The sequence below is a fragment of the Seriola aureovittata genome, chromosome 9 (genome assembly GCF_021018895.1).
Source record: "Seriola aureovittata isolate HTS-2021-v1 ecotype China chromosome 9, ASM2101889v1, whole genome shotgun sequence".
NCBI lineage: Eukaryota > Metazoa > Chordata > Actinopteri > Carangiformes > Carangidae > Seriola > Seriola aureovittata.
The window spans coordinates 5447397-5475079 of record NC_079372.1 but is presented as its reverse complement, the minus strand read 5'-3'; the positions used below and the strand labels follow the sequence as shown (position 1 = coordinate 5475079).

Here is a 27683-nt window from a genome sequence, read left to right as displayed (position 1 = left end):
ATTCCAAATATGCACAACATTGCAAAAAGGGAACTGTCAATACATTATATTAAATTTGCTGCCGTTTGTCCTATCGTGCGGATGCAATAGGTGTCGCATGAACTGCTTAGATAAAGGTGTTTGTATAAAGGTGTTTTTTTATTCTTTGACATGTTATTAGATTCGTTTGGATGAAGAGCAGTTTCGTGCAGCTGAAAGAAATATGTGGTTTATTCTGAGCTTAATTTGGTTTATGAATGTGGGTAAACAGATAAAGTGTTCTAACCAACCCTGTTCTCACAGATATTTTCTGCTATCGTCATGATTTCTTTTTTCTTTCTGCCAAGTTCTAGTATGATGATGTAGAATTGTGTTATTTTGGGTTCTCTGACACACATAAAGCTCTGAAAAAACAAAAAAATGAACTTCCTCCTTTTATTCTTCTTTGGGGTGAAGAATGTCTGCTTTCAGTGGCAGAGTGCATCAGACGTGCCCCATAAAAGTAAATATGGATTCCAAGTTTAATTTAGCTTAAATGTAGAGGCCAAGTAAATTGAGGAAACCTTACAGTGCTGGTCACCAACAAAGAAGAATAGTCTGAGTCATAGCGAGCTTCAAAGCTTTTATTTAATCAGACCTATTTATGATTTCAAATTCCAAGTGTTTGAGACTCTTCATCATGGCAGAGCTACAACAACCTGGTGATAATATTATTACTATGAACTATTTTGAACCAAATATGAAGTTATGAGTCATGCTGAAATTTTATGCATGCATGATTCATATGGTGTTTGTGCATGCCCTATTCTTCTATATTTAACTATAGTTTGTGTTTTTGCATGTGTGTTTTTTACCTTGGACTGAATGTGTGTCAATGTGAATGTGGCTATTTGGATAAGCGTGTCATGTCTACGTTGTTTAATGACAGAATAAAACCAAATCGAAAAGAAGTGAACCTTTTTTTTTTTTTTTAAAGATTCTACCAATAACTTAGCTTTGGCCACAAAAACTAATCTAGTCAGTGTCAGGATGTGTCTCAGACACGGAAAAAACAGAAAGACGCAGCAACATCTTCCATTAAGATCGACGAATCGTTTTCACGTCAGGTGTGAAAGCCAGGTAGCATTACACATTATTTCATAATCACACTGTCATTTCACATGAAGCACTGGTTTAAACCGAGTCCATTAAATTCATTTAAACATCTTCAGAATAACCTCTTTCCACCACCACACCTCTGCCCTTTCTCCTTTCCCACCTTCATGCATCCATCATTTATCATCGTAAAAATTAAAAAGAGGGTTTTGACTGTGCCAAAAGTGCAGAGCTCTTGAACACTGTGTACCCTGCAAATATATACACACACACACACACACACACACACACACACACACACAGACACACACACACACAACCTAGTCCTCCTCTCTACCCCGCAGGCACTCCTTGCTCCACTAACACACCATGAAATCTCTAACACTCACAACACATTTACATGACATTACCGCTGAAGTGCTATAAAATTGCGGCCTGAATAGCAACTGCTGAGATGCATTGTTTGTGTGTGTGTGTGTGTGTGTGTGTGTGTGTGTGTGTGTGTTCATCTCTGTTGATAGCAAAGGACAACAGGAGTTTCAGCACCCATTTACATTGGGCTGATAGACAAAAACATCATTTTACCAATGGTCTGTAAAATGGAGAATATTAGTGTGTGTTTGTGTGAGAAGGAATTCGACATTTGAGTTGAGAATATATTCCCGTCTGTTGTTTGGTGGTAATGATCTCCTGTGGTCTCCTGCGTGCTGCTCTGGGATTAGTATGGTAATCATGGAGCATGTTGACACACACTGTTAGTCAGATTGATGTGTTTGTTTGAGTGGTGTGGGGCTCCACAGCTTTACACACCGACTGACTGCATTAGCCACTTGCTACTAATCTGAGACTTAATGGCTTTCCCCAACAATGTTGTTGCCATGCACAATGTTTTATTCAAATGCTTGCTGGGTCCGATCGTGAAGTGTTGAGATCTATCACTGTTACATTCCCTTACACAAACGCTCTGTCCAAATCAGTGTAGCCGTGTCTGAAGAGGTAGTTTATCACCAGCAATTATCCTCCAAGTAATACCATCTCTTGTCTGTCTTGGTCTAAGCAAATGGGACAAGTCAGAGTTTCAGATACAATGAATATTGATGCAGCCCCTAGGGCCAATGCTGACATATGTATATGTCTGTGTGCATGTTTGTTAATGTGTCCAAAGCAGAGGACAAAGAGGATCAGACTGGTTTGTATCTGCAACAACACAAACAGCCAAAGGAAACAGACTACATGTCTTCATGTCCATCTCACCCCCCTGTTTTATTTTTTTTGCCCAGTTGCTACTATTCCAAATATGTGCACTCATAAAATGCCATGTTTATATCAAAGGCTGCAACAGCATTTCTTGGAGCTTTTCTAGATTTGACCACAGCTTTACACAGCTATGTCATCCGAGTAAAAGATCTGCTCATACGGCAGCAAATCTTAGCATCTCCACTCAGTAGCATTGATGAAGTACGCGTATGCAGTTTGCATGCTTGTACATGTCACTGTGCATGGGAGCGTGAGGCCACTGGCACTGTGCTGGAAAGCCTTGGTGATGCAGACGCTGTGGGTTTGTGTGCTAGCTGCTGCTCCACTGCTGCTAAAAGGACAGACAGATGTGATGCTACAGTGACGATGACAACAAACCATTATGTAGCCTTTCCTGTGCGTTGCACACATTCCATACCCACCCCCTTTACTCTCATCCCTCTCCTGCTCTCTCCTGCTATCAGAGTCTCAGACTGCGGCAGCACAGGGCAGTGAGACGGAAAATACAGTGATTGTTTCTGACGAAAATAGAGGGGGGGAGCAGGCGAGAGAGAGAGGGAGTCAAAGGATGACAGCGCAAGGGGAGAAGAGGATGGAAGAAAGGGAGAGGGAGAGAGAGAGAGAAAGAGAGAGAGAGAGAGAGAGAGAGAGAGAGAGCTTTAGAGCAGACCATTTTTAAGGTCACTGTGTGTCTATACAGGTTCAGTGGAGACTTGTAGAGAGTAACAGCTCCACTGAGAACACCTGATATTGTGTATATTTGAGAGAATGAGAAAGAAAAGGAGGGAAAAGAAAAAAGAGAGACTATGAGAGAGAGAGAGAGAGAGAGAGGGAAGGGAGGGAGAGAGAGCGAGAGCTGGACTGTACCATAAAGAGTCTCACCTTGTTCTGCACCATGCACACACAGCACCCCAGCTGTCATCCAGCTTCTCTCTCTTTCTCCATCAGGGCCGGTGGGGACATGCATCATTCATGAGCAGGGACTTATTTGGCTGCGTCATCTCCTCACATAACTGTCAATAACTTTTTTTTCTGGCTCTGGCTTCACCTTTACTCAGGTAGCAGGATCCACTAGATGCACACAGCAAATGCGAAATGATAAATAGCATTTTTCTCCAAGACACAGGGCAGAGCGGCAGGAAGCAGCTTTAACAGAGAATGCACAGTGGCCAATCTCTGTCCAACAGGACTCTGACTCAAGATTGAGCAAAGTTCCATTAGTAAAACCTACAAAATAATAGATTTAGAAGATGTTTTAAAGGATAAAAAGTCAAAGTCAAATCCAACATCATCAAAATGACAATATATTTAAACATACAGTATATAGGATTAAATGGTTTTTTTTCCTCTTTGACATTAAAACAGCCTTTTGGAAAAGAACTCTTTAATATTCATCATAGCAGTTGCACGAAAAAGAGAGCAAGCACATGTAGAGAGTGTAATATGAAAAGGTAATTATCTAAGAACGGCCGTGTCCTGCCCCCAGCACCCTTCTTGCCCAGCCTGTCCTCTTCCCTGAGTTCCTGTGTCGCAGCCTGCTGTGAGGCTGCCTGCTGTGAAGGTCACCCTCCCTGCAGCTATGGATTACACGGGCACGCACAGTCAGGCAGAATACGATACTGCCCTTGAGGGGAGGTCTGAGGCTCAGGCTGGCAGAGTGGAGCCCTCTGGAACTTCTGGACCCCACCGGGACCAGGCAGGATGATAACCAAGCTACCTCTGGTCAAGTGCCGGACTTATAAAGACGTAAAAGTCCTTGGATTCAAAATTATTTCATCTTCTCTTTATCTATTTTTTCTATCTGATGTTGAGCCGCTGAAAAGACCTTTCCACTCTAAATTTCTCAGATGGTTTCCTTTAAATACGTCCTTGTGGTAAAAACAGGTTCATGATACAAGTCTAAAAAATGAGTACAAGTTTATGGGGCAGAACTTCAGAATTGTCTGTGGAACAAGAACATTTCTTTTTCAAAAAGCGCTTCTTCTGTACATGGCGCAGGTAAAAACAAAAACAGACATCGGTGTGGTCCAGTGTGTCTGTGGCTGCTGTGTATGCTCCCCACTAAAGTGTGTGAAAAGGAACCCTCAGGTATCAGAGCGGCACTCACCGGCCTAAAAACAGCCCTAGATGAGTCACAACACCCCCAGTAAGCACGAGAGAGTTTTAATCCTGTGGTCTTCACCAGGTGATATCAAAGAGCCTTCAAAAGAGCATTCATCGGTGTGTTTTCCAGCCCCAAATCAAAGAAGCGGGGGGGGCCTTTTATCCTGCAAAATGGTGCAATGAGGGTCAGTCTTTCCTCTGAGTGGGACCGGAGCCATTTGACAATGGCTGTCTCTGGAGTCATGCCACTGTTTAGAGGTCGCAAGAGACAAAAAAAAAATATATGCACACACATACACACAGACACACTTGGCAGATCGCGTTGTCCTTTGCTGGCTCGGCTCTCCCTGCTGTGACCTTAATTTGTTCTGTCTTGAGAATGAGTGCCCACCGGGCAGCTGATGCACCTCACGGGAACAAACTGACAGGATGTGTGAGCATTATGTGGGTTTGAGCATATGTGGGAGAAAGACGGGAGATAGAATGAGATCAAAAGAGGAGGGTAAAGACAGAGACCAACAAAAATGGCACAAAAAAAGAGGGAGCCTACATACAGGTGTGCATGTGGCGTGAATGTGGTTGTGAGCGAAGTTTTGAGTGGAGGAGACAGGATGGGGGAGAGACCTGAGAGAGGCTGAGGGCGACGGACGCAGGGCCACCAATAAAAGCAAAAGAACACGAGCTGTCTCGCTGCCGGCTAATCCACTAATGAAGATTTGTGGCAGTGGCTGGCTGGTGATTATTGGCCCAGCACGGAGACAAAAACCATCTTCGGTGCTACTGTAAATACAATCTCTCACATTTACACAAGCTATCACAGGCGCAAATGAGAAAATTTTTTAGGATGGAGGCAGGAACGCTGCTGTTACAATGTATACGGGCTGGCCACTGCTGTGCTCAGACATGCTGTCAAACCCCTGATGCTAAATTAATAAGCAATCCCATTACAAGCCCAAACATTAACCAACATTATTCAGATGTGAAGAATGCAATGTGAAGTCGCTTATGTTTATGATGTTATTCCTGTCTCATCGGGCCAATTGCACCGATCCTGACTATGCAAATTTTATGGAAATGCTTGTTTCCATCCTTCCTCTCTGCCTCCCATTTGTTACATTTCATCAGTGCTCTTTTGAACCACGTTAACAGCACAGCCACTGTCTGGGTTTCAGTGTTAGCTGAGAGCTGTGTGGAACATATCAGCAGGAGTTCATCCATCCGTGTATTCCATAACAGACACTGCTACTGCATTATAGGAGAAACTGACAGTGGGAGATTTGAGAAATCAGTCGAGGCTACCATCCTCCACACTTCCTCCAAACGTCAGCCCTTTGGATCTTTATATACCGCAAGCACAAAAATGTGTCTGTGTTTCTCATAAAAGTTACTCTTCAAGGAAACCAAGAGCCTGAAATCCAGCTCGTGACAAACAACAGCCACAAAGTAAAGAGACACAGTAACATACTGTAAATGGATGACCTCAGATACCACATTACCCCTGTGTCCCTTACAGCCTTCTAATACACACCTCTGGCACCTCACCCTCCTGATCCTCCCTTTCTCCCCACCCCCCCGCTTCCCCTAGGCAAGGGCAGGGAGCTGTGGTGCAGGTCCTGGCAGAGCCCCATCTCCTCCCACCCCCCCCCCCCCCCCCCCCCACCCCCCTTCTCTCTCTCTCAGAGGGGTAGGGCCGCTTGTTCAGGGAAGAGCTTTTGTGGAGACAGGTGTGCATACCAGACGCCACACTAAGCCCTGCGCCTCGCGGATCCCATAACTACCTGCGAGCGAGGCTTCCCCGGCTCTCATCCAACACTGAACTTAACATTTCCAAAGAAGCCTTCTGCTGGCTGGAGCTACAGTAGCTGTCGACGGGCAAGACGTCACAGTCAAGGAGGTCATGACCTGAACCTACTGCCATCTTTTTATTAACAGGCCGTTGTGCGTCCCATCAGCCATTATACATGCCATTAAAACACATTGGAGCAGATTTAGTTGGCAGGGGGAAGGCGTTAAGGGTGGAGATTTAGGCTATTTTGAGCTGTTCATGTAACATTAAGGATTAAAAGCTAGCTCAAGGCTTCTTGGAAGCAAAAGCTAGTACTATTCATTCAGTGTGTGTGCCTGGCTAACCCCCTTGGTAGTAAAGAAAGAGCTGTTTGGATGGATGAGGTCACAGAGTGGGGACATGTCCTTGTGGCTATGAGCAAAGTTCAGGCAGGGCTGTAGGATGACATTCCCTACAGTGTGTCAGATATACAGCTCACGTTTCCTCTTTGCATGAGTCAGACGATACACAGAGACTACAGCTCAATGCATGCATGTTGGAGGGAAAGCATCTATTTCTCCCCCTAGGCCAGCTTTAACAGAAAAAAACTGTAACCCCCCCCCACACACACACACACACACACCACACCACATCCAGCCTTTCTCATCTTGCTGTTTGCTCATTTCCTCTCTGCCTTTATCCCTTCAATGCTCCCTTAAGTCTCTCTCCTCCTACACTATTCACTCAGTCCCGCTCTCCCGTTCCTTTGGTTGCTTCATCAACTTCCTCTTCCTCCTACACCTCCTCCTCCTCCTCTTCCCGTTCCCCTTCAGCTTCCTCCTCTCTAGCCATGCCCCTATGAATTGACCTTGCTGCATCTCAAGGAGAATTGATTTCTCTTTTGGTCTTTGTGTGAAACCCTATCTCAACAGCACTCAGAGGAATTTCCTCTTCCCCCCCAGAGCTCCATGGAGGTAATTCTCTTTCATGAGGACACTTTTCACTCCATTTTATCCGTCTGCCTTTCTCTCCCTCCCTCTCTTCCCCCTCCTCTTCTAACCGTCTTCTCTTCCGAGCACACAGAAATAGAGCAGGCATGATTAATGCAACATCCATCGCCGCCAAACGTTAGCTTTACTCAACCTTTTCATGCATGGCTGCTGTTTGGGGAAATTGTTATTCATGCACCTTCTAACACTGTTCCTGAATTATCACATTAATTGATCAATAAAACAGTTTGACTTTTTACATTTGACGAGCCTGATTGGTGAAGAGAAAACACAAGGGATGGATCAGACATTAATTTAACATGTATTTCATAGATTTTCATAAATTTGAATAAAGGGTTGGATGATATTCTGCTGTTTCAAGCACTGCAGCCGAATCAGTTTTTTAAATTTTTTTAATGTAAAATGTGAAAACTGTGATGTTGACCTTTTAAAGGTAGCCAAGCAGAGTCGCTCTGAAGCTATAGGTAATAAATATGTTTTTCCATATATTTATAGTGCACCTGCCCTTGTATGACATGCATAATACTGAACTCTACTAAACTACTGAACTGTTAGTATACATTGTTCGTCTCTGCTCTATATTTCAGTCCGCAGATTTCATTTACAGAATCAGTGCCAATGCTAGTGTTATATCGCTGTAATAATAACAATAATAATCATCTTGACAAGCTCGAGTTACAGCGTGCAACAACAGGGCAGCAAAACGAACCAAAGGATCGAAGATAAAAGGTAGAACTAATTCAGTGATGTGAGGTAAGAGAAATGATAAATTTCACCTGAATACTACGACATTCACTGTACTGTGCTAACTCTCCCAAAATGCCTTTCTGTTATAACGAGAAGAGGAAAAGAAGGTTGTGCACGCTAAGGGGCAAAGCAAGCATTTAATAATAGAGCTAGAGTTTTGGTCTCTAGTTTTTCATCAGGGCAAATGTTATCACAAGGTAATCTAAAAACCTCGGGGCCAGAAGTTTGCACCTGTGCTATATCATGCAAATACTCATGGGAAATATAATGTAATCTGGCTCATTAGTATGTTCCAAATACATACGAAGTTCTGAAGAACAGCGTGTCACAAAAACATGAACATCAATCACAACAGGTAACTGACAATCAAAAGATCAATAAAAGTAGAGTAGAAATGTAGAGTTGAAATAGTGCAAATACACCAGGGAAGTAGATGACAATATATATTCTATGTGATAAAGGCAACAGCGGGACGTGGCAAAGCCCTGGAGAGCCGCAGCATGAGGAATCATCTGTACATCTTTCCACTTTGTGATCAGAGTGACTGTTGAAGCTTGCAGAGCATTTCCCAGGCTTCAACTCCCAGGTGTCTTGTAGCCCCAGGATTCCCAGTAAAGTAGTCAGCCAGACTGCCTTGGTGAATGCACTAATGTGACACCATAATCACACACAGGTGCATTTTTGTGCTTCACGGAGCAGCAGCACCGAGCTGTTGGTGGTGGCAGGTGCCTGCCCTGGTGTGTGTGTGTGTGCGTAAACTGTACATTTTATTCAAGCGTATGCGTGTCCTAAAAATCTGCATCACGTTTACATTCTGTGTGTGTGTGTTCTGAGTAAAAAAGACTTCATCACTCTAATTCACAAAATGAAACCGTGCGTACTCCTGAGCCGTTGTGGCCTTTTCTTTTAATGAATGGTCATTGACAGAGGGCACTGCAGTGAGGCCAATGAAGCAGTGGGAGTCAGAGGAACAGACACCTCCACCTCCCTCTGCTCTGCAGTGCTACACACGCTCATAGCCCAAACACACACACACACACACACGCACACACACGCACACACACACGCACACACGCACACACACACACACACACACACACACACACACACACACACACACACACACACACACACACACACACACACACACACACACACACACACACACACACACACACACACACACACGCGCACGCACTCACAGACACAATGGGTTGCCTTCCCACCAGTCCAATAGCAGGCCTATTCATTAGAGTCTCTTACAGACAATATTGACAACCTGCTGACACAGAGTCACTCCAGCATAAACAAATGGAGCAGTAGAGAGGAGCAAGGGAGGGCAGGAAGGCAGGGAAGAGACCTGTTATAGTGGCTTTTTGACTGAGGAGTCCTCTCCGCAAAAACCAGGAGCTGGACGAAGAGAAAGAGAGGAGAAAGGAACCAGAGCTGCCACCTCTGCTACGTCTGCCCAGCCACATACATAAAGCTCCATCATCCCACATGCACAGACCTACACACACACACATGCGCACACACATAATACAATGTCACATTAATCTTGTATCCTAGGTCAACTCCCAAGATATGTGGCCTATTCTAATTACGATTATAGGAATAAGTCTTATCAATGAGCGCCTTGCCACATGGAGGAGGTATTGAAAGGTGAACTGGGTCGAGTGCAGTGAACTATCTCATCACACAGCACTATTTAACAATCGTCCCCCCCCCCCGACTTGCCAGAAAAAATATTCCCACTGAAATGAAATGGGATATACTGCAAAACAACATTGTGGAATTTGAAGCCAGTGTCCCACTTGATGGAAAAAAAAATGGAACAGAATATCCGATTTAGCGGTGAGTTTACAGAGGGATTTAGTGAGATTTATCACTCACAGGTGCTACTCACTTATGAACCTTTATAACTCATTATTGCCAACACATCAGGAAGCGGGAACGCATAGTTTGTTTCGGCATGTTTCACTGCAGATTTCTCAAGTTTCAACTGCAATAAGGCGTTCCGGTTATATCTTGGATATGCAAAGAAGCCTAAAGGGACTAACTGCGCTCTGCATACCAAATATCTGGCTCATTAAGGAGTTATAATTACTGTGTCACTTTGACATAAACAAAGAGAGCAGAGCAGTCATGGAGAAAATGGAGGGGAAAAAAAAAACAAAAAAAATGCTGATCTGCTCAAAGACATATTCTCAGGTGTCTCTTTGAGCTGACCTCTGGAACCAGGTGAGTGTGTGCAGGCAGTTAGAGGAAGGTGGGGGGGGGGGGGGGGGGGTGAATGAGCAATAGCTATGCAGACAGGTCAACAGAGAGACACATTTTATTAAGACAGATGAGGCCGGAGTGGGCACGCAAACACAAAGACAAAGAGACAGATAGACTGCATGGCCCTGAGCTCAGGAGGTCAGCTCTGACTCAAACAGACAAGACAGATGAGACATGAAATAACATCCAAACATGAACCGATTGTGACTGAAGCCCCCCCCCCCCAAAAAAAACAAAACACTGTGAGATGAAGCTAACTAACTGGAATGTCCCAGGAATGCTTGCCAGACAGTCATCGTGCAGCATTTTGGGTGACAGTGAGAGGACGGCGCAGACATTTCTTATCTAAAAGCGGATTCATTCCATACCAGGAGCTCCCTCCAGGCACCGGCGAGCTGGAAGCGTAGGAGGTTTTTATTTTACACAACATGGCGGCTGATCACAATGACACCAAAGCCAACCGAGAGGCTCTACACCAACAGGAGCCCAGTGATCATGTTCTTTATTAGCTTGCCATTGTTCTCTCGCCACGTCGCTCTGTTCCCTGTCCAGATGTCACACTCAAATTTTTAATACACAAACACACACAGCCTCAGCAGCAGCCCCCATACCCCTAACTTGGTGCAGAGCCCATGTCAGGCAGAGCTAAGCTGGCTGCACGCGGCTTTGTATAGAGCGCTCTGTACAGCACAACCACACATCCATTGCCATTATCAGCATCAGGACTGTCATCACTATCACAGCAGCCAGAGACCTCTGCCAGGCCCGCGGATTGCATACGTAGCTAGTTATCATGGATTCGTGAATACAATATCAAGGACAGAGCGGCACTGGGAAAGGTTGTTTGCTCAAGGTCATACAACACAAAGCATAGAAATAGACTAATACGGACGCAGGTAGTGATGCATTCGGTTTACACAGGCGTATGCACGCCATTCATATTTCACATAAAACATTTTTTTTTTTTTTAAGGATTTTTTATTGCCGTTCGTCAGAGATATGTTATCACAAGCTTGCAGATTTATATCAGCGAGGTGGATCAGGAAATTTGCTGATTGGAGGTCCAGATCAGCCAGCACCAGAATTGTAAAGGTCATTACAATGACATTACCCTTTTCAGGGGAAGAAACCAGAAATGTCAAATCACTCAGCAGCCACATCATCATGCAAATGGAGCAGAATGTTAGGCACTGGAAAATCTCAATGTTCAGACAGAAATAATGGAAGATACTTATCTGACTGACAACTTAAGGAGGAGGAGTCTATGTCAGTTTCTTCTTTTTTTTTTTTTTTTTGGCTGGTGTGAAGGGAGAAGATTTTCACAGACCATTAGATATGATGAAAAACATACAGATTTGGCATTTCTTAGCTACAGTGCATTACCACTGTTTAAACAGTGAGCGAAGATATCTGTCATACACACCGACAGGAGTCCTACAAAGGCAGAAAACATGGTGCTGCACAACGCAAGTGACATTCCATGTTTTATTACTTCTACCACAAGTGTTGTGCCAAACAGTTAGAAAAAGACCCGCTGTAATAATGACCCTTAGCTCAAGCCATTGCTCTGTTGAGCGAGTTTACCCGCTGTTTGTTACTGTGGTAATGCTGTAGTCGAGCGTTAACGCTTCTGTTAACATGCCCTGACCAAATCATCATTTACGGGAGCTGCTACCACCTGCAGCCTGATCAAGACAGCGCTTGCCCAGCTGTTAAATGAGACTGAAGTTCACTTTTGATCAGATGCAATAACTGGAAGTGTAGCCCACACAGACACAAAATGACACACAGCTCAATGCAAAACAAACAAAAGAAAAACTTGAGAGAATGAGAAAGTTCCTCATTGAACAGTTATCCTATAGCATCAACTTTAATAACTTGCTTACAGTCTTTAGCTCAGGGGAACACATTTTCTTCAAGGCGCACTTGCACTTCAAACTCGCACACCTCAGACTACATGACTCCCTATAATCATTAGAGATGTCTGCTTGAAAAACATGCCTGCCGGGAGAGCAGAGGAGCAGAGCAGCGCCTGAATCAGTCCAGGCATGCGTTAAAACAAAGTGGCCTCTCTGGCAGAGCACATAGCAACACATACACACTTACGACAAATGCACACACCATAACCACACACAGTCTCACAGACAACACCGAACACGAATTAGAAGACTCTCGAACACTTTCACAAGCTCACACGCACTGCGTTCCACACACACACACACACACACACATACACACACACACCTACACACACACACACACACACACACACACACACACACCACACACACACACACACACACACACACACACACACACACATCTTCCTATCATATCCATACAGCAGTTACATCCAGGATGGGTCACATCACTGGACCTAGAGAGGAAAGCCTCTGTATGAATGTACAAGCTGACTATGTGGAGCACAGAGACCACACAGAATCCCCTCTCTCAGACATGGCCAATATGAGACCAGAATACTAAAGAAGAAAGAGCTGGCTGACTCGGAACAGACAACACTGTATAATAACTAAGAGCTGTACTGTGCTTCAAGTGAAGGACTGAATCTTATGTATGTTTTTCTTTATAAAAGGCCACTTGTGTGATGACCTGTCTGCCCGTCAATGATTAAGATGGTTATACGGAAAGGTTACCTAGAAACTGGGCACTGGTGTAACAAAATCCTAAGAAATACATACTGTATGTACTTGATTAATCTGTATTCCATTAGTTATCAGTAGGGCTGGTATTTGTCACTTCACCTCTACTGGCAGGATGCGAGAATGGCTGGTCATGTGATCAAACAGCCCATAATGGCATAGTCCAGCCAGAGACACTTTGACCTTCCCTGTCATCACTCACACCTGCCATATTAATGGCACACTATTATTGTAATTACACGCGCTAACCATGATTTAAGGGTTCATCCCAGCCAGTGCTCAGTAGTGACAGATGTCTGTGTGGAATGGAAACCAAGCAGACCTCACCATTAATACAGAGCTGCTGGTGGCCAAGTTTAAGTAGGGATTAGTGATCCAACAACATGACTGACCTCTCCAAAAAATCCCATGCACCAAAAAGCGACAACTCACCCAAAATCATGCTGTGTGTTGCCTTTGGTATCCCTGGGTTGACAAGTGATCCCTCACTGCCCCTGTCTCTCCCTCTTTGGCCAAGGGACAATGGCTCCAAAATCTCTTTTCAGAGTTCCTCTCCACTCTCCAGAAAGAGGCAACTCAGAGAGGCAGCGCTAGATGTGAGGAGAGACTGCTGCTGTTGCTGTTGCTGTTGCTGCTGCTGCTGCTGCTGCTGCACATGTCGTCCCTTGCGCCTGCCCTCTCCAGGTGAAAACTGAGTGTGTGTGTGCGCATGTGTGTGAGAGAGAGAGAGAGAGAGAGAGCGCGTGTGTGTATGTATGTGTGTGGAGGAGGGGGTCCGGCGTTTCTGCAGTTGTGGCTCAGGTAAGCCTGAGGACAGTATGGAGGGGGTTAGAAACAGAGGGTAGAGAGAGAGAGAGAGAGAGAGAGAGAGAGAGAAGAGGGAGTCAGGGAGAGGAGGGGGAGCCTAAAGTGTGACAGCCAATCACAGGGGGAGGCTACAGAGCCCAGAGCTTCTTCTCCACAGCAGCCAGGAGGAATTGCAGTGGTCTTCAACAAACAGCTGACAAGCAGTTTCTTCTCAACTGTATCATTTCACAAGGAGCTTCAGAGGGAAGGTCTTCAGTGCACTGTGAAGTCGGCGCCTGCTTTGGTCTTTCTCTGTAAAACACACACTCCCTTTCCCACTCTGGCTTTCTCTCCCTCTCTCTCTCTGCTTCTTGTTTTTGGGGTTGGGTATAACCTAAAGGCACCTTACATGCCTCTGCTCTGATTGGTGGCAGCCTCGACCAATGGGAACAGCGGCAGACACTTGTCATCATGCAGAGTGGAAGTCATGAAGGAGAGACAGAGCTTGACTGAAAATGCCGTCTCCCCCCAACCACTGTTTCTCCCTTTCATTTCACACATTCTCCTCACCCGTCTCCCCCGCACAGAGAGCCTAATTGTCAGATCTGTTTATTGCGTTTGTTGTCTATCACCCCTCCCCCCTCTCTGTCCTTTGACTCCATGTGTGTTGACTTGTTAAAGGATTAACCTTTTATCTGCGTGGCTCAGTCTCTCTACCTTTTTTCTCCCTCCATCTCTTAACCTGCCCAGGCAAGGTTACACATTTTATCCACCTCTGCGTTTTCGTCAAAGGGATGGAATTTAGACTGGGAGTGGAGTGGGTAATGGGGGGGTGGCAAGCAAAAAGGAGAGATGAAATAGAAAGCGACAGAGCGGAGGAAGCAGAAGAAGGAGGGGCAGAGATTAAACTAAATACAAACTGACAGAGGGATGAAGAGACGTGGAGTGACAACAAGAGACGACCAGCAGGATGGAACACAGAGACAAAGACAGACAGAGTCGGACACAGGAGAAGGGCTGCGGAGAATTAAACTGTGGACCATAGCAATGCAGTCACTAATTGAAAAGGAGCTTCGAAGCCAGCATCTTATGGTCCACTTCCTTCACACCAAGAAGCCACTCAAACAACGTCTGCTGTCATGTCCGAGGACCACTCTCTGCTTCTCTCTCTCTCTCTCTCTCTCTCACTCTCTCTAGTTTCCCATGTAAAGAGGAATCGGAGGAGAGCTAGAGAGAGAGACCTTTTAAAAATCACACAGCCACAGTGTTATTGAGAAGCTCAGCGCTTAAGAGAAGGCTTAACAAAGCTGTCAAAAAATTAATCCCCTTGGGCAGGCATGCTTGCAAACACACAGATACAAACACGTGAGCCTGGGGCTACAGAAAATGCTGCCTGATGTTCATAGTGCTTCTTCTTCTCTTGCTCTCTCTTTCTCTTTCTTGTCTCTCTCTACCCCCTCCACCCTTCTCACGCTCTCAGGCTGAGGCTGTGAGTCACAGGGTGTTGGAGTGAATACTAAGGAGGCTGGCTGACACCTCCAATACCTCTCTGCACAGCAGCTCCATTGCACACATTTAATCTATTGTATGTAAACACTGGCAGACTTAGGACCCACAAACACCCACCGAAATTCTTACAGATGGTAAGTTTGGGTAAAAGCCACTGACTAAAAGCTGCCGGTATTATAGAACATCTGGTAGCTTTTAGCTAAGGTGCACAAAAACCATCCCGCTTTCACAGTCACCACCAATATCAAAAACCGTGTAACTAGTTTATCATAGACTAAGGGATGAAACAGAAAGATTAGAAAAGGAATTTGACCCTGTGAGTTATTGAATCAAACCCGCATCATGTCTACAGGAAATGGACTGAGCGCTGAGAATATTAGTTTTAAAAAATGGGACACAAAAGTTATCACCAACACAGTTATGCGTGTCAGTCCTGTCTGTGTGTGTTTGTGTGTCAGCAAAAGAGCTGAGATAGGGTTTCCTCATTAGTTGTGTTGTTATCAATAATTCAGACCCGGCCCTTGTTGGCGTTCAATGGGCCGAGTGCTAATGTGCTGTCAGGCCAACGGGGGCCCAGGGCCCAGCGCCACTTTAATGGATGTCATGATGAGAGGGTGAAATCGGAGCAGGGAGATCCTGTATCATCCATAGGAAAGAAGAAGGAGGGAGAACAGGGCAGAGGAGAGTGGTGACAGGGGTGGGGTGAGGGCCACCGGAGGGGGGGGGGGGACAGATGGCATTTTTGGACAGGTATGTGAGCAGAGGAGTGATGGAGGGAAACAGGAAGAGGAGAAAGGAAAGAGGGAAGGAAATTGGGTTATTAGGTCCTTTTGTTTGCCACAGGCCACAGATCAATCATTCTGAAGATGATGTGTTGACCCCTATCACCTCTGGATGGGAGGGCATCATGGGACTCATGTTAAGTGGCCACTAGGGGAAGATTTTAAATGAATAATGAACTGACATTGTTTAATTTGCCATCCACTTGAATTGTAAGAGGTTGTTCACTCACAAATGCCTCTTTAAAAGAAATGAGTTAAAATAGAATAAATGGTGACATTTTATTTTACAGGTCCAGTTTCCAAATAATTTCCTTGGAAACTGTCTAAGAAATGTAGATTTTGTGACCAATTATAGGGAAATGGGGTTTTCTTTGAAAGAACTGCCCTATTCAAACCATTAATTTATTATAATTCATGTCTATGTTGAACTATAAGCTTGATATTTTGCATTTTGAGCTGGCCTGTACCGTAAAATAAAGTGCGACCAAATATTTTCATAAATCATTATGATTATTCAGACATTACGAACCAGTAAAATAAACCACTTTAAATTGTTATTTATACTGTTATATGACAGTTTTTCAATATACAGATTTCTTTTTACTTCTCCTAGAATAATTTTTGGACCAGGACAACACATTAAAATGAGCTTTCCAGGCTAACTCTGGCTCTGCACTCCATGCAAAATAAACTAATTTAAGAAGAATTATTCTACTTTATAGTAACAATAAATAAAAAAATAAAATGAAATAGAAAAAAATATTAATAATAAATACAAACAAATAAAAGTAATATAAATGAATAAAATGCACCTATCTGATTCCCTCTCTTTCTCCTATGCATCACAGGACATAGAAGAAAGAGAGGGAATCAGACTGTTGTATTATCTACATGATGACAAAGATAAGATGCCTCAGAGATGAAAAGCATGTGACAAACCAAACAACAATATAGGATGGACTGACAATCAACCAGCAAAGGTTCAAGCTGCAGAAGTGCTCCAACAGTGAGTCACGGATCATGTCAGTGGCAAAAGTGAAAAGGCCTTTTACTTCCTTTACACTGAGTTTTCTATAATGTTGTTGTTTTCTGTAATGCTGTTGAGTTTTATGAACTGCTGTGTTTTCTGTTCTGTTGTAGTGTTTTGTCCAATGTTATTTTGTCTTGCACCTCGGGGGCCGCCGTACAGGATGAGGTGGAGGAAAACCGCTAGATTCAACCAACATACACGACTTTCACACTCTTTCTGTGTGTATGAGCGTTACGTTACCTGTCAGACACCTTTACACCCACACAGACACACAAACTTGATTTTGTCACTTGTGAGGACATTGTTTTGACTCACACTCACACTTGACCTTGACTTCCAAATGCTCCAACCTTTACCTTAGCTTTAACATCAATCTAATTCCAACCTCAACCCTGACACCAAGTTTAACCTTAAAATAAATGGTTGAGCTCGTGAGGACCAGCTGTTGTCAGCAGATTGAAGGGGATTTATACAGTTATACGCACACACACAGTAACAAGCTAAGCGAGGACTCAACAGACACCACTGCAGAACCTGGATAGTGATTACTGGTTAACCTATGCTGCCCTCTACTGGTGAAAGCCAGTCAATGTGAGATAATTCCCCATAAACAGACACTGGGAGTCAGAGTATTCCAGCATTAGCAACCCTGTTACTAGATAGGAAGTTCCATAATGAAAAATGATCCCATGTAAATTGAGAGGCTAGTATGTTCCCAGAGCCATGTCAACACACAGGGGTAAATAAGGGAACCAAACAGACATGAGGCACAGCTGGTATAGTATTGATGGCCTGTCAGACTGAATCAGAAAAAAAACCTTACTCAAGCATAAAGCTGTCTACAGTCTACAACAAACTTGACAAAGCAGCTGATGCCAGTGTTGTACTGGAAATGTTTTCGGTGGCAGGATGGTGCACAGAGCCTGAGTGCAGCAGGTCAGATGTGAAAGGAATGACTGCTGAGTATGAAGGACTTATAAGGGCTTAGCCAGCTGATGTGCAGCAAGAGTCTATGAGAGATATATCAAACCTGAGGAAGAGAGCGCATCAAACTCCACCAATCATATAATGCTATGATCTGTCTTCCTCATTCTTTCATACAGGGGAAAACACGCAGTAAATCTACACTCACCGAAGTCTGCCAGATAGACTCTAACTCACTTCCTTACAACAGCTTGAATGCATTGTTACTTTTTTTTTTTTTTTTTTTTACTTTTTGTGAAAGCTTTTGTTGATCATAAATTCTGGTCATATTTCATGAGCCTGGGCCCGCAGGCACTTTGTAACTTTCCAGAAATGTTAGTTTGCCCTTTTACTTAGAGTCTGCTTGCATGATCTGCACCTAGGTCATATATCATTTCTTGGGTGTCTCCTGGCACTGTGGTGGTGAATTTAGAGACTGCCTATGAAGGTCAAAGGTGAGGGGGCCAGGCAAGTGCCAGGCAGCATACTTGTACTTCCCCTCATAATGTGGCAAAGCATTAACTGTTAGACTATGAAATCTTAGGCAACTTTAAAGGAAAGAAGTCATCTCTCTGTAAATACCAAATAATGAGCCTGTCATATCACACATTCCATTTACTGGCACCGAGCGTGGCACATAACAAGTCAGTCAGCTAAGTATGAACAAAAGGACCTCTGCATTCCCCTTGAACTGGCCTGAGCCTGCAAGTCTGACAGTTCAGCATATCAGTTTGCAGCTGTGAGGGATAATCATCTCACCAAATTTAGACTATTGATCAGGTGTGGATATGTGCAGGAAATGTGGCCAGCTGTACAGTACGTCTCCCTGTGCATTCATTTTGCCACAGAAAAGACTTTAAAAAATCAGGATACCTGTGCTGTGTTTTGACTGTTTCAAATGAAGTGGGATTTTTGTTGCTTATAAACTAGTTGTTAGAAACAATACTGTGGGCAGCGTGAAACAGAGACAGTCAGTTTTCCTATAAAATGCCAAAGATGCAGGATGAGAAAAACAGAAATTTACTCCCCGAAACAATCCATTATTTTCATTCCTGTTCTGAAAATGTTTTTCAGACAGAGCTGGCAAAAGAATGTGTATTACTGCTTGTCATAAATAATGACAGGAAATCATTTCATTCCTGTCCTCTTTATTTTTGATGAACTGTAAAAATAATTTTTTCACTTTGTTTTACTGATTCTGAGTATTTCTCTCATTGTTTAAGTGTTACTAGCTGCCAGTTGTTTCATTTCATAGATGTTTATGAGAGAGAAAGACAGAGAGCGAGAGAGCGAGAGAGAGCGAGAGAGAGAGAAATAGAGTATGTGGGTTTTGTGAGGATTCGCAGATGTGTGTACACAGGTGGGTGTGCCTGTCCTGTGAATCCACGCCTGCCTACAGAAATGGAGAATGTTGATGTTGACTGTCACAATCTCACACTTCCCTGACATTTTTACACCAGCACCGGAGGACAAGACGTCTTTCTCTCCAACCACATTCACATCACGCACTCTGCTCTGTAACTGCACACGGTTCATACATGTTTAAACTTTGCTACAATAATTTATGTCATGCTGCTCATACTAGACTCAATACTTCAGTCTGACACATTCCTGGTTGCAACTATGTGATGATATTCATTTTACAACACAGCAGTTTGAAATCATTATCTTCTCCATAGATCACAGTCTATTTCCAAAGCTCAGACATTCCTCAGCTGAGAGCAAGGTGGCAAAGAAATGAAGGGTCAATCACATCACTGCGACACACTTTCGTCTCCTGCATATCCTTATCAAACAGCATCTAAGTTTTAATAATTCCGGCAAACAGCTACAAATGGTAGTGTGTACAAATGGTGCATATTCCTCAGCCGTGCATTCACATGTACTGCATGTCAGGTTTGCACAAACCTGCCGGTTCAATCGGGATGTGAGGGCAGGAGAAGACAGGTGGAGCTGTCAGGACAGTTGTCAGCTCCACGGGCGCAAGAGTAAAGATCAGTCACTTACATGCACATATACATATTTGTCTGACCAGTCATAGGAATAATAAAAAGTTATGCTTGTGTTGCACCATCAAAACCTCACAGAATAATCGCCACGAAAAGGATGTCCAGTATACTGGGTGTGTTTCTTGCTCCGCATAAAGACAATACTGGGTCATTTTGAAATGGAAACAGATGGATACAGTAGCAGGAGATGGTAATAGGTTTGATTTACCTGTGCTCCACATTGATTGCTCCTCTAGTCTTCCTGTTGTTCTTGCTGAGCGAGTCCAGTCTCCGACCCAATACAGGCACACTGAGAAATAACAGTTTCCTCTGTGACCTCTCTCCCAGCATCAAACTGGCCAGAGCTCTTCAGGTGCGAGAAAAATGACCCGAACGATCCCCAACTGTTCTCATTGAGTCAACAAGATTCCAAGAGCTGCGTATGCGAACAACATAGTCTTACACCCACAGGAGCAATGCGAAGGACATGTGGAAATAGAGACCACAAACACATTGCTTCTATCACCTCCCCTCCACCTCTCTACATCCCATCTCGTCCCTCCCTCCTTAACACTCTCAGCCCTGTGTGAAAACAAAGCTGGGGCAGGAGATTCCAGCAGCTAATCGTGGCAAACCTTAATAAGTGAGGACAGTTGTGTCAGAGGAAGGAGAGAGCAGAGAGTTGAAGGCTGTAGCGGGGAGGTTAGGAAGGGAGGAAAGGGAGTCAAATGTCAATGAAGGCACGAGGAGTAAATGTGAGATACAGTAACTGAGAGAAGAGAAACATCAACCTATGAAAAGGTGATTTGCGGTACAGCACATGGCACAAATTCTCAGACAGCTTTGAACTGTCTCCCATGAAGGACGATCCATTAGGAGAGGGAATGTAACAAAGCGAATTCTTAGACCTCTGTAAATAACTGCTATGGGCTTTTATTACTTAAGCTCTCTCAGCTACATGAAGGTTTTCACGGCACAAAACTTGAGAGTGAAGGAGGGCAAACAGGTAAACCTCACACCTATGGTGCAGCAATGTTGAGAAGAGCAGTGAAAGTTAAGAAAAAAACAGCACACATTTTGAATGTATGGAAACATGCTGAGTGACAACAGTAACACACACGTGTAGAAATTCAGATGTAGATGTTATTCTGCAGCGTCTGCAGTAAGCAGCCACCCACTATACTGACCCACTCGGACCCACTGCAACATGTCATCAGATGTAGAGTGGACGTCCAGGTCACTCCAGGCCTGCAGCCCTTACATCACCTCTCACAGGGCTGCCAGCTATTAGAGTTAGATATACAGTACACAGAGTACAACAGTCATACATTCTCAGGTTTAAAAGCGGGCACACCGTGTGTCCGCACTCCCATAGAGACTCTGCAGGAAGAAAAGGTTAGAAGGGGAAAAGGACAGCTGTTTACAGTTGTAAGCACATTTTAGCACCAGAGGGCCTGAGGGTAGTGTTACAGGGCCACACGGCAGACCAGGACCGCCCGCTCTCTCACAGTAATAAACACATCAGTAAAGTTCACACCACAAACCATTAACCTGGACAATTGTTGTTGTTGTTTACTTTTATAATTCCCCAAATTTCTCTGCTGGAAATTGTAATTTTCAATTCTGAAAAGCGTGTTTCACTCAGACACATGTTGTCACATCTACTTACACAAATCTGTGACTGAGTGACAAACATGTGATATGGCACATTTTTGAACATTAGAGTTGTTTCTGACAAAAGGAAACAGCAGGGTAAAACAAATGAGGACGTCACACACACTTAAACTCAACCTTTTCTGAAAGTCCATTGTATAATGAGACAGAACAAGAGAGGTGAGGGAAATATCCTTCAGTAAACAGCATCCCTAGATTTCTCTCAGTTGCCAACAGGGGGAGGCAAGTTCCCCCATTTTGCCCATTGTTACAAGATAACACATGATAGATGATGTCACTGTAATTTCAGATAGATAGATTTTATCTCATCTTTTCAATAAAACAATATATGTTGTATATATAAGTCAGGAGATCAGCTGGCCGTTTACAGCTGTGGATTACAGTGTCTTAAAGGACAGGTTCACATTTTTAAAACGTGTCCAAATGTACATTGAAAGAGTTTCTGGCAGCTGTAGTTGTTTCTCCTGCCTATACAGGCCATGAACTCAAATCCACAGTCCTACGTCTGTGCAAAAGGATTTTCAAATGTTCATCTCAAGCAAATACCAGGCTTCAGCTGACTGAGTTAGACAAATTAAGTTTTTTTTTTTTTTTTTTTAAAGTTACTGTCTTTCAAGTGCAAAATGTCAGGAAACACTGAGGAAGGAAACAGGTACTAAAAAGAATTAATATTTAAATATAAAAAAAACAGAAGTTTTCAAAAAATTATAGATACTAATAAGTATTAATGTGAATTGTATACTGACCCAGTGTGTTGGTGGGCTGTGCAATGTGTCACAGAGGTCAGAGGATGTTAAATTAAACATCAGTTTTGGCTGCAGTGTCAGACTTTTCACCTTTTATTGCACAATTAATCCACAGCGAAGACACAGACAGGAAACAAAGGGAGAGAGAGAGAGGAAGTCTGACAGTCAACACAGATCCTGGACGGGAATCGAACTGTGCACGTGGTGAAGAGAGCACACTGGCATCTTGGCGAGGGGGCTTATTTACCCCACACTGGCCAATTAGAATGATGGCCTCACATTTCTACCCCACTAAGTACCCAGCTGCCACAAAACCACACAAACTTACAAAACAGACCCAGTGCAAACCTTGTACTAATGTCTTTGTTGAGGTGACATAGAGAGAGAATTTCCTCCATCTGTTGATAAAGAAAGGCTTGTAAGATCACGACTTGAGTTATGTAGACAAGTCACACACAGATGAGCAGCCTTTAGAAAGAAAGGCTCGTGTAATCAGCAGATTTGTTTGTTGCCTCATGTAAAATCATAATGTCTGCGTTGTATATTTTGAGCTCATCAGGTTAATAGCTTGAACAAACACACATGCCGCTTGTGTTTTTATTAGATGAAAAACATTACGTAGCACCACAACAGACTGACTTGTAGCTGTCATGCATGTAGAATACACCAAACACGTTTAAAGTGTAAAGTGATATTTGCCAAAATAGAAAATATGGCTACAGCTCAGCCCTGCTGCACTTTGCCTGACTGAACCATTTGTAGATGGTGACATCACGTTCCCCTCACAGCCCCGCCCACCTTGAACCTGATCAGCCAGAACTGAAAACACCTGTGGAAAGTGTGCAGGGCCGTCTGGGCCGGCCACCAGTGTGTATTTCCACATCAACACTGACAGTGTGAATTAGTTTTTCGTTGGGTTGAGCCTGTTTTTGCTGCAGACATGGCCTGCATCGATGTATTGAGAACCAGGTTTCACTTTTATGACAAAATGTATAGTCATGATTTACGTGAACAAAGCTTTGCTGACTGGCCATTTAGAGAGGAATGTAACTGCACACCTGAGAAGGTAAGGAGGGTGCTGTATTTAATCAAGAGGAGAATTTGTCTGTGGGGAAGGTACTAAGGAAGTGAGACTGGGTTCATATGTGTGATGTTTCCTCTCATTTCTGACAGGATGTGTCAGCTATCGTGCCCTTCAGATTACAGCCTAATTCACATTAACCTAGGCAGCACATGACTATAGCTTATGAGAATGATTACATATTGATAATGTACCCCAACCGTGTTTATACAGCAATTTTATACCACAGCTTTTTATCCAAGGCTGTGACAAGTTGTGATTTACGGTTAAGCAGGTGCCAGATTCAGTTTCATTGCACCAGATATCCAGTGCACGGACCCTGCCATTAGCCCACCCTTGTCTCGTGATGATGGATGAGCTGCTGACACCTCACTTGATGAGCAACACTATATGCCATGTTACCAGCTCACCCCCTCCCACCCCAAAAAAAAGAGGAGGGATCATCCTCTGGGTTAATTCTCTCTCTTCCTTCAGCCCTGGCCTTTTGTTCTTTTATTGCACTTGTCATCTTATGTTATGAGTTATCAGTGCACAAAAATTCCTTAATTTATTACTTGGATTTTATTTTATAGTAGTGTGTAAGAAGAGTGCGTCCGACACTGAGGCATCTGTTGCTGTTTGTTTGTGTTCGCAGATGGCCAGAGCCGGGTTTGTCCACTGCCCCAGTGAGAACGAGCCTGATGTTGCGTGCTGCTTCTTCTGTCTGATTGAGCTTGAGGGTTGGGAGCCGGATGATGACCCCTGGTAAGAAAAGACTGTCAACTTACACAGGCCCTTACCTTTTTTATTTTATCTACCTTCATATAAGCTTTGAGTGACTGAACAGTATTATGCCAGCAGTGTAAGGGGGTACAGGAGCTTCAGAGAGCTTCTGTATTACTCAGACCTGACTGTTACCCATAGTCATTTGTAGGGCAAATGTTGATATGGCGTCATCACCAATGAATGAATGGAAGGACAATGAAAAAGAAAGATGGCTGCCACAAATTCCCACTTGGGTGCAGCTGTTTCTTAATCTTAATCAGTAAAATGCTTAATTAGAATCTATTTTATGTTTTTGCGTTTACAGAGGATTTTAAGCTGATGTCAGCTGGATTGAGGGGTATTCATCTTTATGTGCCGCCTTCAATTGTTGTGTCTCAGACAGATTCTTCTATGTGTTCTCTGCCCAGGACTGAACACGTAAAACGCTCCCCTAACTGTGGATTCTTAACCATGAAGAAAGACTTCACCGAGCTAACTGTGGCTGAATTCTATCACATGGAGAGGGAGAGGCTAAAGGTCTACCTCGTAAGTGTCTATCTGTGCTGTCTGTGTAGATTGCGTGCAATGAATTGAGGCTTAAATACCTGTGCAGTGTTTGTTCCGTGTTCTGCTTTTTCTTTTTTCTTTTTAGAGAAAGGTTTGTCATAAGAAGATGGCATATCTGCGGGATGACATAGACCACACGCTCGAGAGCCTCAGATCTCGGTTGGACACCATATGACTGAAACTTTAATTATATTGCTACAAGCATCTTCAAGGCGTCACAACAGCCTGTAGACTTGACTCATCAGGTTGATGTAATGGCAGTTTAAAATAATCAATAAAGTTGTGAGGAACATTACACTTTGGTTGTAGTATTGCCTTTAACCACAAGGTGGTGCTTTTGCACTAAAGCTACAGTTTCCCGTGTCACAGACACACTTTGTGGAGTTCCCAATCTCTCAACCTTCACAAAGGCAATCTGAAATGAAAGCGCACATTCAGCAGGATTACAATGTGTGTTATATTCCCTCTTTACAACCAAATACTTACCATTTTCCTGAACGTGCCACCATTTCTACCACCCCTTTTCAAAACCTTGACCCTGGACAGATGGCCTGAAGCCCCTCCCTTTCAATACCAACTGTTGCCCCAGTAACATCTGTTACATATAGGGGAACTGAGAGGGCTCACCAGGACACTTGCCTTGCCCTGTGAGAGGAGGACTGAGGTTCAGGGAACGCTGAAGGATGCTGCAGCTGACAATGGAAAGTGCAGCAAAGGTGCTCATGCAGTAAACACTGCTAGAAAGCTCTGTCACACTCTGATGCTTCACTGCTCTTATTGAGCATTTCAAGAACAACAAAGGTTTAACATTAAAATTATAAGTTGGTGTAAAGTCTTGAGATCCACATGTCTTTTATGTAACAGAAGCAGGATGTTGGGCTCAGTTTGTGTGAGTCTCTCCTGGTGTGTGATGGGAGAGCCGGTCGGATGGAGTGCAGGATTAAAAGATGCTATCCCTTCTCCAACCTTCCACTGTTCTGGATTAATGTCTAATATAACACTCTGGCCACTGAGCCCAGATCAGCTGCTTAATTCTCTTTTATCCGCCCGCTGTAGAGCAAATTGAAGAGGGAATATTTTTAGCTGAAAAAGTAAAATACCCATAGGTGATGTAACATTTCTAATGAAACTGTTATGCTGCAAATTTTCAGTACTTCCTTTTACTGCGCTCTTAAATCAATGCTGTTATGAAACATTCATATTTCTCTCTCATACAGTATTTTGCTCTAAAGACCAAAAGTATCCACTTTAGTGATTTGAAGAACATCAACTAAATGAACCAGATAAAAAAAAAAAAAGTCCAGTTACTGGTTTTCACATTTTAGTGGTGCAACATTTGCATAAGTGCACAGATCACATGGAGCATGTTTACAGTAATTGCTAATGTAACTGTAATCAGGGTTTATACCCACATAACACGTCAATCCACTTACATGTGTGTGCTCCAGAAAATGAACAAAGGGAATGGCATGGCGTGGTTTCTGTCCCTGAGAAGCACAGATGTGATAAATGCACTTATCTGTGGGAATGGTACAAAGCCGTTGATTCAATTGGCTCAACAACTGGGGGGGGGGGCTTTCCTTCATGTGTTTCCCCCACATTATATAAGTACCCCATCAAAATGTATTTAAAATGAATCATTAAGCTAATAGGAATCTGCATTTCACCGCTGAGCATAGATTTGGTTCTTTCCTGATCTAATTAATATACTGTGACAAAGGGTTTGCACTGGTGGCCTCTACTGCAGTTTTTCTAATTGATGAGATTCTGCTAAACAAACTGAGTGTAGCAGATGGACAAACGGACAGATGTTACTAACAGAAAGTTTACAACCTGAGCTTTCCATCAGGCCCCATCTGTTGCTCCTGCGACCGGTACCTCCCTCTACCCTCCTCCAACGCTTCTCCTCCTCAGCATCTATCACCGAACCCTCTCCCCTGATGCTCCATACACTGCATTGAATGACACCAGTATTTAACCTCTCGCCTGACCTGGTTTAACCTCTAAAAAAAACAAAAGGCTAAATGAACAGCAAATTATCACTTTGCTCATGCTTTAAACATCCTACATCCCTTAGCTGTGCTGTCTCGTTCCACTCTGAAAAGTACTGTACAAAGCCAGATGAATAAAGGCTGGCATGTACACAGGCCAGATGATGGAGACCGCACAGTGGTCATGAACCAAACGCGTGAATGTGCCTTGATCACGCTGAATTTACAAACAGATTACGAGAGCAAAGCGACACTCTTCCTTGCATTATAATTAGTAAGGAACTACAATCCCTTTTCAGGTTTTCGTCTCCCTCCTCCGCCTCTAATGTTCTCCCACATCTCTGGCACTGCTGGCTGCTTGCTCTCTCTCTCTCTCTCTCTCTCTCTCTCTCTCTCAGACACCACAGCCCTCCTACCTTGGCTGTGTTTTTTTTGTGCCCCTCTTCCAAAGGGACCTCCATCTGTCCCTACACTCAGCCTATAGTGGTGTCCCGAAAGCCCAGCAACTTTCACAATGCAGTGGGCGTGCAGGGGGGGGGCCAGAGTAAACACGACAGCATCCAGATCCCATTAGAAGCTCTTTAACTCCTACACCCTAATACTCTCGGAGAACTCTGGGAGGAGAAGGCCCACCCCTTATCCTCATGCACACAATGTCACCTTTTACACCCACACCCATAGGTAATGAGTCTGCGAGCTGCCCCCCCTCCATTTTTTTTTTCTTTTTCTCTTACCAGAAGAGTAGAACAAGCTGTTATTTTATATCATTGTATTTATAATTTTTTCTCTTACAATAGTGACTTTATTATTTGAATGTTATTTAATCTTTACAGGGGGCAGGGCAGTGATGTTTTTATTAAGAGATGTTCACATAGAAAACCATCCTTGAATATTTATCACTTAAAACTGGAATTAATTTTATTCTT

The 27683-nt window shown here is 43.7% G+C and overlaps 2 protein-coding genes across 3 annotated transcripts in view; one reads left to right on the top strand and one right to left on the bottom strand.

Annotated features, from left to right (window-relative positions):
* Positions 1-20410, bottom strand: part of znf385a (zinc finger protein 385A) — a 60539-nt gene extending 40129 nt beyond the window's left edge. The window contains exon 1 of one of the 2 annotated variants that reach the window (XM_056385567.1): positions 20184-20410. In XM_056385567.1, the coding sequence (XP_056241542.1) occupies positions 20184-20196 (13 nt within the window). In that variant the 5' untranslated portion in view covers positions 20197-20410. Of the gene's footprint in view, positions 1-13328; positions 14233-20183 lie in introns of those variants that run through there. The other variant, XM_056385568.1, reaches the window with a different exon arrangement.
* Positions 20411-23256: 2846 nt separating this feature from the next.
* On the top strand, positions 23257-25061 carry birc5b (baculoviral IAP repeat containing 5b). The gene is made up of 4 exons (XM_056385611.1): positions 23257-23440; positions 24090-24199; positions 24628-24745; positions 24852-25061. The coding sequence occupies exons 1-4, from the start codon at positions 23315-23317 to the stop codon at positions 24939-24941; spliced, it is 444 nt and encodes a 147-aa protein (XP_056241586.1). The 5' UTR covers positions 23257-23314; the 3' UTR covers positions 24942-25061.
* Positions 25062-27683: the final 2622 nt, after the last annotated feature.